Source organism: Natrix helvetica (assembly GCF_964273705.1).
Source record: "Natrix helvetica genome assembly, chromosome: 1".
NCBI lineage: Eukaryota > Metazoa > Chordata > Lepidosauria > Squamata > Natricidae > Natrix > Natrix helvetica.
The window spans coordinates 35,674,597-35,692,376 of record NC_138548.1 but is presented as its reverse complement, the minus strand read 5'-3'; the positions used below and the strand labels follow the sequence as shown (position 1 = coordinate 35,692,376).

The 17,780-nt window shown below is 35.6% G+C and overlaps 1 protein-coding gene across 1 annotated transcript; it reads right to left on the bottom strand.

Moving 5' to 3' along the window:
• Positions 1-7,403: 7,403 nt before the first annotated feature.
• Positions 7,404-14,757, bottom strand: CDCA4 (cell division cycle associated 4). Its single transcript, XM_081951015.1, has 3 exons — positions 14,650-14,757; positions 11,445-11,611; positions 7,404-10,507 (listed from the first exon to the last, which is right to left on the bottom strand). The coding sequence occupies exons 2-3, from the start codon at positions 11,481-11,483 to the stop codon at positions 9,755-9,757; spliced, it is 792 nt and encodes a 263-aa protein (XP_081807141.1). The 5' UTR covers positions 11,484-11,611; positions 14,650-14,757; the 3' UTR covers positions 7,404-9,754.
• Positions 14,758-17,780: the final 3,023 nt, after the last annotated feature.

The following is a 17,780-nucleotide window of genomic DNA, read 5'->3' as shown; positions in this document are numbered from 1 at the left end:
ATTCAGCAAAAAATGCAGCCCAGTAAAACTTTACTGTTTATTTCTGCTAAAAGTTTAAATCTGTATGCCACATGTAAAGTATTTTGTATGAGTTTGGATTAAAGGATTGTGGGAAGTCAACTGCAGTGATTTGTAGAATATGGCTTATGGCTTTTATGAAGCCTGTGAATTCTATCTTATTCAATGACTTTTGTGCCATGTTCATTTCTTTTGTATTGTTTCTGGAGCTTGAACCGCCCCATATTTTATCCCATTTGCAACACTAACAATCCTTTTTTTCCTCATATATATGTTCTTAAACAGTGACTTATTTTTTAAAGGTTTTTCAGACTCCACTTACATGCATCATTTATATTTGGTCTTTAAAAAGAATAATCTTCAAAAAGGTGACATAACACCTTTGTATATATATTTGAAAATGTATATAAGAAAGAGGATTGGATTTATGTAATTTGAAATTATATTTTGCACTAAAATTATATTTTGCAGTTTATTGGAAATGGGTTTAATCTTTTTTTTTTAAACTTTTGTGATATGTGTTTTTAATGTTGTACGCCGCCCTGAGTCCTTTTGGAGAAGGGCGGCATATAAATCTAAACCTAAACCTATTTGATCTTGAAGAAAGAATAAATGTGCTGAGAACAGAATGCTTTTGGAGTTAGAAATGTATGACCTTGAAATTAGGAGGCATGGATATCTATGGTATGATAAAGCCAAGGTAAATGTAGATTTTAAAAATTGTCAAATTTTTATGGAACAGATATAAAACTAGGTTCTCAAAAAATACCTTGGTGTTTTCAGATCAGGAAGCATTTTACAATCGACAAATGATGTGTGTGAAATCAGAAAATTAAAGATAAATAGTAGACTTCCAAAGACATTTTAGAATTTTGTCAAGGAGAATGTAGAATAAAGATAAGTGTTGGGAGTAGAAGGATATACTGTACATGACAGGAGTTTTCTTGTCTACAGTTATGAGAAAGATTTTTAAAAGCTACAAAAGCTTTTGATTTTGAGTAATTAAGACTGAATTTGAAATGGAATTATGTACAAATGGTCAAAATATTATTGTTAAAATGTATAAATCTTTTGCTCAAGTATGAAACAAGAACAAATGGAAGTTTGTAATGATAAAAAGTCAAACATATGTATTATTACAAAGTATATAAATAGATCAGTGGGAAATATGTGGTTGGAAGGATAGAAAATTACACTAAAGAGAATTTTTATAAATTGATGTATTGCTGGTATACATCAATGGAAATACTGTTTTAATGTATAAAGGTTCTTCAAACATATGCTGGAAGTGTAACCAACAACAGTCTTGGTTGGATGTGTGAAATCAGAAAATCAATTACATTTACTAATAGAGAAGTTTTTAAAGATTCATATATAATTGAAAACAGAAACTTTATTTTGGAATTGTTGGATAGTTAAGTAGCTAGGGAAAAAACATGCAACTTTGGTTTTATAAATAACAACTATTTACAAGACTATTATATGCACAAAAGTGGAAGGATTTGACTTTACCTGCAATATAGGAATGAATGGTGAAATGATGAAACTTGGTAAGATGGCCAAATTGACTACTTTAGAGATAAGACATTGTCTAAATTTAATGATGATTGGAAACCATTTAATCGACTTTTTACAGGAAATAAAAAATTTAAGATAGATGGTTTTGATTTAAAAAAGCATTATAAAATGTAACCATAGAATAGTAGATTAATGTTTATTTATATTTATAACTACTATAAATGAAAATTGAAAGTCATTTTTTATAATCAGTAAAGGATAATATTTGTAGCTCAGGTTTGAAATGAGAGGTTCGTGGTGGTTTTGGAGCTTGGTCTTAGCACTGGTAATAACTGATGATATTATATAGTTTTGGTAATGAGAGTCTGCAAGAAAACAACTATGCTCAAGAGAGCACCAAGGACCCCTCATTTTTTGTAATCTCCCTTTTTCTTTTCTTGTTTTCTGCACTTGTCTTTGCTTCCCCCCCCTCTTTTTCATTCTAAATATAATTTCCTGTTACTTTTTATTGTTTTCAAAAGTCTAATAAAATTCATTTTTTAAAAAGTGAGTCTTCACTTTTTAAAGCAAAGTTATTGTCCAGCTTTGCAGAATAGAAAATATGTATTTCATTATACAAATATTCAATACCCCTCCCGCTATCCAAGATAAGTACTGTGGCATTCATGTAACTATATTGCACTTGCATCCGCTTAAAAAACTTGCACCATCAGAGTATCTTGGCACAATTGTCTATGGCAAGCAAAACTTGTGTGTGCACTTTTGAAATCATTTGTAGAGAGCAATTCAAGTGAATAATTAAACAATGCTATGACTCAGAGTAAATCATTGCTAAGCAACACCCTTCATAGTCTTATATACTTGTAGGAAAATGTTCAAGATAGCCTTTTGTGTAGGCATGTATATGTGTATGTACTATATATATGTATACATATACCCACACTATCATGGAACTTAAATATCCAATTTCATACAATCAACAAAAATAAGTTTTCTTATACAGTATTCTGTCAAGTTATGAAGTGTGTTGTCATGTATCCTTTTTTAAGGTACTTATTGAGGTGATGCATATATACCCCGTGCCCAAAGCCACAGATGAGGAAAAATCTTGTAGTTTTTGGAGATGGTACAAATCAGGAAAATGTTTATCACTCATTTTGCTGATTTGAGCTAAGAATCTAGTTGTGTGTCACAACGTTATGTAACCAAGGTCCAAGGTACTTTTGTAGGGGAGGGCTTGTGAGCATTTTGAAATAGAGCAGCTCCACTGCCTAGTTTGTATTTTTTATGGACTTTCTTAACAATGCTTTAATTTTAAGGGGAAATAGTTTGTAGGGATAGGGCTGTGAACATTTTGAAATGGAGCAGTTGCTTTGCTTTACTTTGCATGCCTGCATGCATGTATATATGTATGTATGTATGTATGCATTTATTTATTTATTTATTTATTTATTTATTTATGGACTACTTTTTAAACACTTTTAATTTTTAAGGGAGAAAATGACAAAACCAGATACCTGTTGATGTATCTTGGTGTGTAGTTATATCATATAGCAACTTTTGCTGACCGTTACCCTCAAAAAATCTGTTGGATCTCAACTCCTATAGTTCTCTGTCATATGACCTTAAATACATAAGAGACTATTTCAGCTCCATCATTTATGACCAGTGGAACAAGGATAGTGAAAATGTAATTCCAACTATATCTCAAAGGCTAATTATCCAAGAGCCCCACAATTTTTTGTAATCTATTGTTTTTTCAACAATATTGATGAGGTCAGAGAGGCCTGATCATAGAATAATGTTGCTGTGTATAATTTAAAGAGAATGAGTTTAATCAGTTGGTATGCCATGAACCTACTATGTGTTTATGGGATAATAGAGGTGGAGTTCAGTATATGAGAGCTTTCTTTTCTGGAGAATCAATTTCGTTTTCAGTTATTACTTATTATTAAACTTTTTTAAAAAAATAATTTTATTTTTACATCAACATCAATGCATGAACAGTGTGGCATCTGGGTATCATTCATTTTGATACAAATAATAATGATATGAATAATATTTGTTAGGTCAATCAAGCTTTTGTGATCTTAGTATCGATACACATATTTGTATTAAGATATAATCCTTCAGTATTTAATTGTTCAATGTTTCAATATGTCATTCTAATGCCAATCACATTAGTTGAACATATATAATACCATCTTTCAACCTCTGGTCTTCCCAGCTAGTTATTATTTTTATTCTATTATATTAAAGCATGTATACTAATAACCCTTTTAATTCTTCTTTCTAAGACAGTTCCTTTTTATCCATCATCTCTTGCCCTTTTTAATACTTCAATTTTTATTCGCTTTTTGGCTTGCCTCCCATATTCCTCTTGGATTTTTATCTCTATCTAGTTTAAATATTTCTCCCATTTCTACCGTCTTATACTGCCAGTCCTCCAGTGTATCTACCCAAGCCCCTACCTCTCTTTCAAAAGTATCTTCCTGCTTATCTGATTTCATTTTTAAATCTTTTAAAAGTTTTTTTCCCTTGATTTATTTCATCAGTCATTATTATTTTATCCATTTCTTCTTCTCTTGTTTTATTTGCTGATTTTTCTGTTCTATCTTTTCCTCCATTCTTTCGGTTGCCTTCTCCTTTCCCTGGACATTTTGATCTTTGTTTATTATCTCTTGTGAAATATTTTCTATTTTCCCATCTATACCATGTATTAGATTTCCTTATCTCCCTGTGGTTTTTTGTCATAGTATCAATGCCATTTTTTGTAAAAGTCCACTCATTTCCCCCTGAAGAAGTATCTCGTCATTTTAATAAGTCCCACTCTTTCTCAATATTACTATTTATTCAACTTCTATACCCACCTATCTCAACCAATGGCTCTGGGCAGTTATAATTCTAAAATTATAAAAACAATTAAAACAATGTTTTAAAACAACAAAAACATCCAAAAGAGAATTATGTAGCAACTGAAATAATTAATCGGTTAACAGTAAACCCAAGAAACAATGCCCTTAGCATATTAAGAGCCCCAGTCTCTGTTAGAATTATCATACTACTTCTGTTGATCTACCTTTTTCCTGTATTTTGTAGAAATATTCATGGATAGATTATACTGCACTTAATTTGCTTCAAGGTGGTAAAAATGGTCTGCGTAGATCAGTGGTTCCCAACTTTTTTGGGCAATCTCTAAAATCCTGATGTCCCCGTGACCTATATTCTTACTTTACTCAAAAAGTGAACTGTACTCTCACAGAGGAAGCCTAAAAGACCATTAACTTGGTTTAAACAAGGTTCAAATTGCCCCCATTAAAAATCAAATTCCCTCCCTATGGGATGTGGCCCCACATTGGGATCCACTGGTGTAGATTGAATGTTGTCTTTCATTATGCAGCTTTTCTCTTCCTTTTTTTACAGGCTTCAGTTATATCCCAAAGAAAGACTTCAAGGGAATTTTTCTCCCCCCTCCCCAGCAGCTTGGGAGACTTCAGTGTTGGAAAGATGGGTAACAGAAAGCAAAGCCTGCACCCTCCATTGCTTCCAATGGTAGAATAACAAAAAGTATCACCATGGAAGTATAAGATAGGGAAATCTATGTAAAAGTGAAAACCACTCACGCTGGATCACTAAATCTCCAGAACCGTGAGGCCTACAAACTTGAAATGTGGCACATATGTTCATCTTGGCTTCTAGGTGCTCGCTTAGAAAGGATTTTTTGAAATGACCATTAGATCATTAGTATTTGTTATATTAACATGCTCAGATGCTAAGGATTTCTATTTCCCCCTCTCCAACTGAAAAGATTTCTGTTCAAACTGCCACTTGGGCATGGCCAACGCATGATTCATCTGGCCTGCTGGCTGGGAGTTTGGAGAGGAGCCTGAGAGAGAGAAGGGGATAGGATAGGGAAGGATTCTGTGGGGCAAGCCTGAGAGAGAGAAGGGATAGAGGCTTCTGTGGGGCAAGTCTGAAGGAGAGGAAAGGGGATGCCGATCGTAGCTACCCATTTATTTTCAAGCTATGTCAATTTATCAAGCCTGATCACAGTTTCGTGTATTCACAGATATTCAGCTAGTGTATTAATAAAGGAGAATATTTGCAGCTCAGGGTTGACATGAGAGGTCCTTAGTGCTCTTTGAGTTTGTTTTCTTGCAGATGGTTCATTACCCAAACTATGTAACATCTTCAGTGCTAGACTAGCAATAGTTTGGGTAATCAAACATCTGCAAGAAAACAAGCTCAGAGAGCATGAAGGACTCCTCATTGGGAAATGTACTATTGGTTGCTTGTTCCATTGATAGGTGATCCTAAGAGACAGAAGCTATCTACCAAGTCATTAAGAAATTCCACTCATTTGAATGAACATTTATTTGCTAGAAACATGAATTGTGGCTAGGTGACCATAGAAGAGCCATAAAGCTGACCTGCTTGATATGCAGTCAAATGGGGGGAGTGGCACAACCATATACAATGGCCAAGGAGTGCTTTACGGATTATAAAACATCCATTCAATGGCTGTAGTAACATGACTGGTCTTAAGTCAAGGACTTTCTGTAGTAAACAAAATAGATTGCCTTCACTATTTTTTTTGACACAGCCAGGGCCAAACTCACCTGTTGCTTTCTTTGGCTAAGCCTATCGGACCCAAACTGACCCTCCTAATCTTCAGAGGAAGCTCACTGCAATCAGAAGGAAGCAAAGAATAGAAGCCTCACTCACCTGCTCATAGTACAGCCCGAAGTTAGCCCTAAGAAGAGAACTGCAAAAGTAATAAGTAGCATATGAATTAGGCATATGAATTTTGCATGAAGGCAATGAGAAGGTCAGCATAAAAACCTTTCTATAGCCAATGAAGCACATACTGGCTTCTTTTGGGTAGCCTTTGGCTTTCACAATTTCCCAGTGTTCATTAGCAGTGTTCCTTAATCTTTTCTAAACCCAGTTAAAACATACATCGTCTAAATTTTTTTCAGCAATGTTTTATGTTGTTAGTTCTGATTAGTCATATACATGGCACTCGGCATGCAATTACGACTGCAGCATCCCACGGTCACATGGTCAACATTTACAACCTTTTCTGCCAGCAGTCACTGGGGAAGCTGACTGGAAGTTGCAAGTCATGGTCACGTCATACTTTATGCCCACACAATTCGCTTAATGACCACAACTGGAACTTACGTCATTATTTTTTTGCTTTATGCCTGTGTTGCTGGTCCCAATCTTGGTCATTAAGGACTACCTGTAGTTCCTTTCTATATAGAAAATATTGTTTGGACTGTGTGGTAACTGGTTTTGTAGCCATTTATGTTTTTATTCTTTTTATAGGGTAGTGTTACTATTAGAAATGTGATTTATGACATCTTTGGGACTGATACAATGCAAGACTAGTCTACAGCTTCAACTGTCCGGTTTGCAAAAAAAAACACCTAAAAAACATTTTTACATTAGCCAGTCAGAATTTTTCTGTTTACTGTTTCGGATTTTGTTATGGAAAGATCCAGAGTCTGTGAATATTTTACAGAACAAAATAGGGTGAAGTTCCCAAACACTAAAACTAGATATTGAGGGACCCCCCCACCCCAAATCAAGCTTAGCATCTATATCTGGAAGATAAATGTTAAGGATATGTTTAAGAATAAGCATAAAATTCTGTGATGTTATGTTCTTGAAAGGTTCCAATGGATTTTCTCTAAATCCTGTTTTGGTAAATATAACATTTTGCCCTAAAAAGAGCAAGAATATTTACAATAAATATTTTCTACTTTAAAACACTTCATTAAGCTACTACTAAGAAAGAAATTTCATCAGTCCCTTTCTCATAAGATCAAAATTAGTACACAAAAATTACTAATATCAGAATAGTAATTTCATATTCAACTTTAATATAAAAAGATATTAGTCACTTCCAAATGTTTAAGAAAGATCTCCTTACAAATTGTGTGATCTGGCACAACTGAATTACAAAATTAGACAGTATTTGCCAAGATTAAAAAACATACAGTGCTATTTTCAAATTAGCTGTTTCAAAAGCACTTAAATTAATAATTAAGGCCACAGTCATGAAGCTACTTTCATATAAGCTGCCCCATTAAATCTCAGGAAGGGATAATCATGCAAAATGGTCTTAAGTTCTAATATATAAACAAGGACAAAGACATTTAATGATGTACACAGAAGACATGGATCTTTATGCATAGAACAGTTGCTTTAATTGTGCATAATGAACCTTACTGGTTAGAGTTAGGGTTAACTTCCTTTACACAAAGATATACTGCACCTATGACATGCTGGGAGAAAATGTGTCCAATATTTTGAAATCTATATTTGATCTCAGCATCACCAGAGAAACTATTTTCAAAGAATTTATTTTAAATAAGCAACCAATCCAATTTTAATCACAGGGAACAAATGCAAAATAGCTAAAATGGCCTGTGATGGTAATAGTTATATTGATATTGAAGCAAATGTTTATTTTGCTCAAAATAATTGTTTAGTTCTTTTTTTCCTCACCTTGCAATTGTTTTATCTATATCTCCAGTTGACAAGGAAAAAAATGGGCAATTTATTATAAATGGTATGTACTAGAATTTTTAGTAGATAATTACATGCATGTGAATGTATGTTTCTCTTAAATAATAATTTGCTGAGATAATATGTTTATAAAGACTCACAGGAATGCACATTTACAGACTGGCAAATAGAACAATTTAAGTTTGGAGAACTCGAAGGCCTCTGTAACAGTTGGTTAGTAATTAGTGCAATAAAGGGGTGTTTTCCCCTAAATATAAAAGTAAATGGTAAACTTCAGCCAATAATTTGTTTGATGACATAGTTATATAAATATTTATAAATAAAACCCATATAATTTATGCTTGAAGATAGCAAAAACATGGCTTGAAGTGAAGTTTAAATGCATCAAGAGTTCCTGAAGCCTATTGGAAGCTCTCCTCAGATGTTTAGGTTTCAAGAATAACTTGATTTCTAATACTCTACTTCAAGGCTGAATGCTGATAACAGCTCAGCTTGTAGTTAACAATTACACATACTTCTACTGTACTGCACTATGCAGGGGTAGTCAGTTATAAGGGAGAAAAGTCCCTTTTTCAACACAATTAAAAATACAACTGCAAATATTTCAAGATATTAAATAAGCAGTTTTGAGAGAGAATTCATAGCAAAAATATATCTTCAGAAAATAGCTATAATATTCTGAACACTGATACTTTTAAAAAAACTAATTTTAAAAAGAAAAAACAAAAATGAGAAATAGCTGCTTTACAATTTTTTCAAGAGCTCATGTGGTAAATAAACTTACAGAACATAGCATTTATGTGAAATTAAGGAGGGAAAAACGAAGCATTTTCTCTTTATACCAAATTAATTCCATAAAACAAAATAGCAGGTACTAATGCCAGGGGTAGTTGAAAGTTTCTTAATTTGAAATTATTAATAATTTTTGTTGGGCTAGGATGCAACTTAGTCCCTTGAGTAAGATGATATCACTAGAAGTGATGCACTGAAATTTTTAGTTCTGCCCCTTTTCCTGGGGTGGTTAAGAAAATACTTCTGGGAAATAATGTACTCATGGTGGTCACTTTGCTTCTGAATGGTGGTGGTACAATCTCAAGGTTCTGGTAGGCTGCAGGAAGCACTCCTAAACTAGACATTATGGGATTTGACTTCATTTGTGGTATTTTAAAGACTGGAGTGTCTTTAACAGTTGCACCCTGCAGTTATGAGATAGGCAAGAAAAAAGAATCCTGATATACTAATTTGCCCTTAATGTTAGAAGAGCCTCCTGGTAAGTTAGGCCTCAAAACTAGAAAAATACATGGTCAGAATACAGAGTACATGATTACACCTAGAGATCTTTTGACATGTCAGTGTGCTGCTGAAAATTAGGGAGTTCCCAAAGTAATCTGTAATATAGAATGGGTTGTAGTAGATTTAAATTAATTTTTTAAAAGCTTGGGCATGACAATTTAAATGTATGCTTTTGATTATCTCTGAACTGTGGCCACTAAAATATATACTTAACAAAACTGAACACTAGAAATCGTGGGTTAATTTTATAAATTAACTCAGTTTTGCAAAATGATGTGAATTGGGGGCAAGTCAGTAAGGGAAGATCACATCCAGGTTTAAGAGAACAAAATATCTCAAAAAGTTTTATTGTTTACAACCTAGCTTCTTCAAGGAATTTTTCTTAGTTTCAAGATTCAACCAGAATCTCTACAAAATGATCAAGCTCATTTAGATCAGACTTACAGTTAGAATTAGAATTTGTGGCTCCTTGAGGAAAGGTTTCAAGAACATCACAGTGTCCCATTTTTGTATTGCCCATCATCCCTGTTAATACAGTATCAAGATTGTAATAAGAACTGTCAACTTCTGAAAAAAGATCTTCAACAGCGTCAGAAGTTTTAGTTTCTAAGGTTTCAAATATTTGATCTAATGATGACTTATGGAAGTTTACTCTATTTTCTGGAATGCTATCCATCTCCCACATGTTTCCCTGCAAGCTTCTGGATGCTTGTAGTACAGCAGGCCTTAAGATGTCTACATTCTCTTGTGATTGTGTGTCCTCAAAATTCTTAGAGAAACCACTATATTCTTGAGCAAGCTTTTCTTCAGTTTGCTCTTTGGAAGAACGACAGAGAATATCTGTTGAAACAAGACGGTCCAGAGAGGCTGGTCCTGTACTCTGAGGATTTATCATCTGCCAACTTCCATCTTGAGTCATTTCTTCTTGGATCTGCCGTACGGTGTTTGCTATAAGCACTGAACGATACAGATTAGGTTCAACAAGCATGTGGCAGAGTTGAAGTTTTACCAATGACATGTCTAGCAGTGACTGGCGCTGAAGGTTATACGAAGGAATAGCTTTAAAGCCAGTAAAACTTCCTTCAATATCATCTTCACCTTCAATACGTTTCCTCTTCAATCCACGTACAAACATTGTGTCCTAGTGAAAACAGAAAAAATATCATTAGTTAACTATCTTCTAAAAAGGCTTTGCATATTAAATGAAAGTTGTTTAACATAGTGACAAAAACCTGTACTAATCGTAGGTGCTAAGAAAGCTTTTGATAATTTGAATTGGCAACTTTTGCTTAAAGTTCTGGAAGATATGAATTTTATTAAAGGAATCAAGCTTAATATATACATCTCTAAAGACCTGAATCATAGTTAATGGTATTTTGACTAAATCATGTGACATATACTATATGTAATGTGATTGTAGAAATATTGTCAAAAATGTTAATTTTAAAGTAAGAGTTTGATATATTTGTATTCATAACCATATTAAACCAAGTCAGAAATCATTCTTTTTCTTTTTTTCTTGAACCTTTTATCTATCTTTCTTGATCTTTTTTCTTTTTAAAACCTTTTCTTTGTCTTTATCTTTTAACCTTCTGTATTTGAAAATCAATAAAGTTAAAATGAAAGCAGCTTGGATATGCAATTGATAGATACATACCTTCACTCTGGAAGTAGAATGTCTAAAGAGAGGTATAAATATTTTACCCTAGTTAGCAATAGCAGGGGGTGTCAAACTTGGTTTCATTGAGGGTCGCATCAGGGTTGCGTTTGACCTCGGGGGTGGGGGGCGTGACCATTGTTTCTGTTAGTAACATATAGAACTAAAACTAGGATCTAGCATGAGTTACAGAATGAAAACTAAACTTTCTGCTTTATGATGCTCCAGAAACCAAGTCTATGTTGGCAGGAAAACATGGCACAAGTGATAAAGTGACAAGTATTGTTTGTTTGTTTTTGATTACAAACAAGTGATAAAGTAACAAGTAATTGTTTAATCCATTTTTCTTCCATTTTACTTCAGTTTATATACACTCATTCATTTTAGTGAAAAACCTTTGTCTCCTGCATTTATTACTTACCAATAATGGTGCTTGATGCAGTCCTTCCTCTTCTCCCATTTTATAGAAGATTCCATACAGCAGGTGGTCTAGCACCACCTACCTGAGACCAGTAAGAAGTGTATTCAGTAATTGCTAACTAGAGACTTTCTAGTTTGAAATTCAGTCCAACACATTGCATAGATTTCCTGCAAGAAATTCATTGTGATAACTGAAAATGTCTTCTATACATCTATATGTACATGTGTACACACACACACACACACACAGTTGAATCATGTTTTAAGTTGCTACTCATTAGTTGTATACAGGGTGGATTTGATTTAAATCATAAGAGCAACTGTCATCTCTGTCCCGTAGCAGCTCCTCCTGATCTACTGTTGATTCACCGACAATCCCATTCATTTTAATGGTAGGGCTGGTGATGCGGCAGTGACACAACAAGGTGAGGGATGTGGCAGGCAGATGTGTGGATGCCCCCTAACCGGCGCTGCCATGATGGATCTGAAATGACAGGTGCTCTTTAATATTATATTTATAAGCTGCTTAGAAGGTTTCACTTTCATTTTTACTGTTTGTCCTTCTTCCTCACACTTAGACCCTGGTGGTACATATGCATTTCTCTTCAAACAATCATACAGTTTGTAGTGTACATCAATTTGCAAAACAATGGGATAAAGAAATATTCCTGAACTTTGTTTTATGATTTATCTCATGGTTACTGTGAAATTGTGTGAATGCATCAATGCAGTGCATGTTATCTCAGCTTGCAGAGCTTGGATTCATTGAGTTTACAAAAAATGTAAATATTGGAGAATATATAGCCTCATGCTACATAACTAACCTCCATTTCATGCTGAATAAACTACCTTATTAATCTATCTTAAATATAAAACTACCTTTAGATAAGATTTTTACTCCAAAAGCATTTTATTAAAATAAATTTGATGTAAATAAATATAATTTTAAATTTAAAAATCTGACTTTTTTAAAAATGATTTTTATCCATCCTGGTTGTAATGAACTGAAAAATAGTACCCACTTTTCCAAATTATATTATTGCAGAACTAAAATACCATTCACAACTATAGCTTTATCAACCATTTAAATCTTAAAACTTTAAGGATATTGATACTACCAATTCCTCTTAGAAAATATACCATAGTTACTATAGACTGGGTTCAAAGAGTATTTAACAAATAACTGAGGTGAAAAAGCATATTTAAACGTAACTGAGGGGAAAAAATCTAGAATGATTTCTTTGAGCAAAACCATAATAAAAATACAAGATAAATTTTATTGACGTGGTCAACTAAAGTTTTATAAGGAACTGACAAATATTAGTCATAGATTTAACATTATGGAAATTGACTTTTGAAAATCAGTAGAATATTTAGGGATGTATGGAATCTAGTGATTAAAAAGTGGGATGAAGATGAGAATTATGATATAATAATGGATTACATTGATGCATGAAAATAAATCTTGTCCCATAAATGCAATGAAAAAAGGTGAGCTGGAAGGTAACATAAAAAGCTAAGAAGTTACCTAATTATTTAGCAGTGAATAGAGACTAGATACAAAATTAGTATGTTAAGAGCTATTGCTGAGGGGAATTTTAAGGAATTTAAAGTGTTGCTTAAAATTATGAGGATTATATTGCTGGATCCCAGAACAATGTTGTTGGCTGTGATTTTTTATTATTAAATTTATTATACAATGTAAACCACAATAGAAGGAAAATATTTAAACAGGCATTTTATTATTAAAAAGATGAGCAGTGAATGGCTTAATTAACAATTATGACTGGTACAGAAAAATGGATAATATAGTAATAAAACTGAGGTACAATGGTTCTAACACAGGCAAAATTACTACCGGATTGTTTATTTTTCCATTTAACATAAAAATACTACAGTATAGTACTTAGAACAGCTTTATTAAATGTTGGTGAGGATATTTTCATTCAGATGTAACATTATAAATCTAGCATCCTTTCCCCTCAGTTCATATTCTTCCTGTTGTATGCAGGAATTTTGGCAGATTTCGATCTCTGATTAATAAATTAGGCTATCCTGTTCTGTGAAACTAATGAGTTTAACTATATTTTTTATCAAAGGCAGCTAAATCCAAAGCATTGTTTGTGGCCTGTTTTCTAACTTTACAGTTTAGGGGCTGAAAACATTAAATAATGTCAGATGCAAAAGCTATTTTTTTCAAAACAACATTAATGTTCAACCACAGACATGTTTGTTTCAACACAGATGGGAGACAAAAGATACCTAATCCTGTGTTCTCTTGAAAAATAAAGCAAACCCACGAACTCCACTTTTTGTTAAAATCTAACTTGTCCTTGTAAAATCTATAAAAAGCGAACCATATTGCACAAGAATTTTTTGGCATGTCACTTGAACTTTCAAACCATCAATCATAGAGGGGAAATACATGTGCCATATTTCCTTGTGTGAAATGTGTGTTGGGATTAAAAAAAGTTACGACTGTAACTAGGCAACACAAAACCGATGAAAATAAACCTTTTCTATCAAGAGGCAGAAGAAAATAATTGTAGAAAACAATGTGACAAAGTTGCTTGTGTGAAAGCATAGGAAAGTTGCCTGTGAAATGAGACCAGATGGTGAAAGTTCTGAAAGTGGATGAGATGGAGAAGCAGAATCTGAAAGCGCTTGGAGCTTCGGGGAGGCAAAGAAGAAACAAATCACAAGAAAGATAATTCGGCAGTGACCCTAAAAAAAGTAGCGGAGAAGAAAACATTATACAACGGCCTTCCTTCAACTACTCCCAGACGAGTGGGAACTTTGTTATTTTCTAGTGAGCATGACAAATAACCGCGCTGGTTGGGAATGATGGGGGCCTGTAGTCCCACATTTATAGAATTTCAGGTAAAGGAACTAAAAGAGACGCGGCAGGAGGGAGCCAGAGGCGTATGGAGGAGCTCCTGAGGAAAAGTAGCCAACTGAAACAAGTGATTTGAAACAATAAGAAAACTCTCTGAAGCTGCTAAAGGGCGCCGGGAACGAGGGAATGATTCATTCCCTCTCCATCTCCACGGCCGCCATTTTGGAGCCACGGCTCAGTGATCCCGCGCGGGTCCTTCTTCCTCGACTAGCTCAACCACGTTAATTTCCTCCTTTTGCTTCTCGGATTTCGAAACTGGCGGCTCCCTCCTTCCTCTCCCACCGCGACCGTTTCTCCCGTACCCGCTTACCCGCTGACGAAAGCCGACCGCAACACGGAGAGCCCTCTCCTGCTTCAATGATGTCGGAGCCTGAGAAAAAGGGGAGGGACCAACGGCTGCGGAAGCCCCTCCCCCTTTCTTCCAGCTCCCTACTCGGGCCATCTTTTGTAAAACTCCACAAAGAAATGAAAGCCCCGCCCTATCTATCGTCTCTGACTTTCCATTGGGGGAGAGAAGGCATCTGTGCAACTTGTGAGCCCGCCCAGGACAACTTTAGCTTCCCATTGGGCAGTAAGCGAGGGAAATCCTTTCTTCTGAGACCAAATGTTCTATTAACCGGAGGAGTGCTTGGCTACTTACACTCTCCCTCTGGCCCCTCCTTCTCGTTGTTTTGTATAGGGCTTATCATTGGGGCTCAAACTTACTACGGTATTCAGCCCCGCCTCCCCGCGGCTAGGGGCCGGGTCTGTGCAGGCGAAATTTAAAACAAATCTGCCAAAGCCGGCGGGGGCCTTGGCTATCAGGGAGCCCTTGGCGCGGGTCCTTGGGCGCGAGTCTCGTCAGCTCGGCGGGACTGATAGCCTAATAGTCCTAACTGTTTCGGCTTTTCGTTCTTTAACCAGCATAACCATGCTTTGTTATCTCCGTGTAAAACTATGAAGTGGGAGAAAATTACACATGAGCTGCTAAATGCAGGTGGTAGATAGATAGTCTGAATGCAGATAGTAGATAAATAGTCTAAATGCAGATAGTAGATAGTCAGTGCTTCTCTTTTGAAAATCCGGAAAAAAAACAAGTGGAGCTCAGGGTTGAAATGCTCTCTGAGCTTGGTTGTTTTCTTGCAGACGTTTCTATTACCCAGACTAGGTAATGCAAGGGTGTCCAAACTTGGGAACTTTAAGACTTGTGGACTTCAACTCCCAGAATTCCCCAGCCAGCATGGCTGGCTGGGGAATTCTGGGAGTTGAAGTCCACAAGTCTTAAAGTTCTCAAGTTTGGACACCCCTGAGGTAATGTCACCACTCCTAATGACCAATGTTAGTTTTGGTAATGAAAAGTCTGTGGGCTCCTCGTTATAACCCTGAGCTACACATATTCTCCTTTATTGGTAAAACAATGGATACCCAGCATGCCAGAGTCTAAAATCAAAATCTATAGAAATGTTTCTTCGTATTGGCAACTTTTAAGATGTGTGGAGTCAGAACTCTTCGCATTTGCCTTAGGCACTGCATTGTGTTCTATCCCCTGCTTTATTTGCTGCTGCTTATATGGGTAGCAATTCCCACCCCTTAATCCTGTTGTGATTCCCTTGGTTCCCTCAAATGGTTTTGGACCTTTGGCCACTGATGCCTCCATTGGTTCCCACAGGACTGTGCGCTCCATCTATGGTATTAAAACTTTATAAACACATGAAAGGGAAGCTGGTAGGTTGCAAAGCAGCACACTAGCTTCCAGCATTATCTGGACCCAGCAGACAGTCTTTCCCCACTGCTGAGTGAACTGCTTTCCCCTCGTGCTTGAATTGACCAAAAGCAATAAAGGCAGTCCTCATTTAGCAACCCCAATTAGGACAGACAACTCCGTTATTTAGCAAAATGGTAGCTAAGTGAAAAATTATGTGACTATGACTGTACTTATGATTTTACTTTCAGAGCTTCCCTTTAAAATGTCAAAAGACCCCAAACAGCTGGGGGATGATAAAGAAACTTGTCTCACAAGAAATCAAGCGAGAGGACAAATCTTATATTCCTTTTCCCCACTCCCCCATTCTGGTGGAATGCTTATTGGGATAATCAGTAAGCAAACAATTGCCTTTAGTGTGAAACTGATTAGGGTCTTGTCAGTGTTAGGCAGAAGCTGCAAACTAATTGAGCTAAAGGAGCGGAGTATATTAAATTGCAGTTAGCACTTTTTAGAGCTCCCCTATGCTGAGAAAAAAAGCAGCTCAGGAAGAGATAGCTTGTTTAAACAGTCTGTCGGCTCTGGGAGGAAGAGAAAATGTTAAAAATAGGTCAGGCACAGGTCAATTAGTACACAAAAACTTGTACTAATTGGCTGTAAAATGATGAATACATTGGTTGCAAAGTTACTTTTTAATCACCATTAATCACAAATCATTCAAGGCAATTGCTAAATGAGGACTACTCACATGAGAGTTTCTGTCTGAGTATTGATTCCCATTCTACCTCTATTATGTCTATTTAAATACATTAAATACCTGGGGAACTCTAAGAAAATAGAGGAACATAGAACATCATGGATACACAATAGAAGAGAGATGTTTGAGCCCTGGTTAGATCTAAACGTGGAAAGGCCCATAGATACCATGATGTTGGGACAACCCAGAGTTTTGTTTAGAAGTGTGCCACTTCCCAAGGGCCAAGGGGAAACATCCATTAAAGGAAACAGATATGGTAGGCCTCAGAGAGCAAGAGGGGACGCTGGAGACCAATCATATTAGTCTTGCTTTATAGTAGACTAGCTACTATATCTGGTGGTGTCAGGGTATTTATTTATAGGGGCAAAAAATTTCCAGACCAAGCGTAATTTCTAACGTTGGGTTTTCCCCCTTACCGTAGGGAGCCCCCTTGTGGAGTACTGTGAAGCCGTTACCATGGCAACTCCACTGCAATGAATAGTAGAAGCCATTTTACGGCAGTACAGTAGAAGCCATTTTAAGGCACAACAGGCTGTATCTTAACAGAACACATAACCCGAGGGGTGTTAGGGGTGTATTACCTCACAGTGTTTTTTCCAGAGAGTAAGTCATCTGTGTACCAAGTTTGGTTGAAATTGCTTGAGGGGTTCCAGAGTTATGTTGGAACATACACACATATACACACACAGCCATTTTATAGGTGTAGATAGAAGAAGAAGATAGAAGATGCCCACTTTCACTACGCTAGCCATTTCTGAGAATTACAGAAACATGCCGACTCTTCCAGTAAATTTATGCATTTCTGGAGTATATAAAAGATTATTATTGTTTATTAAATGTATATAGCTGTCCATTTCACATATATGACTCTGACTGGCATACAATAAAATGATCTGAACTCTATTTTCTATCCCTTGTTTCCTAGCCCCCCCTCCCCCTCTCTGTTTGCGGTGCAGAACTTTTGGGTTCCTTCTCTTTTCTCAAATATGAAATACATGAAAAA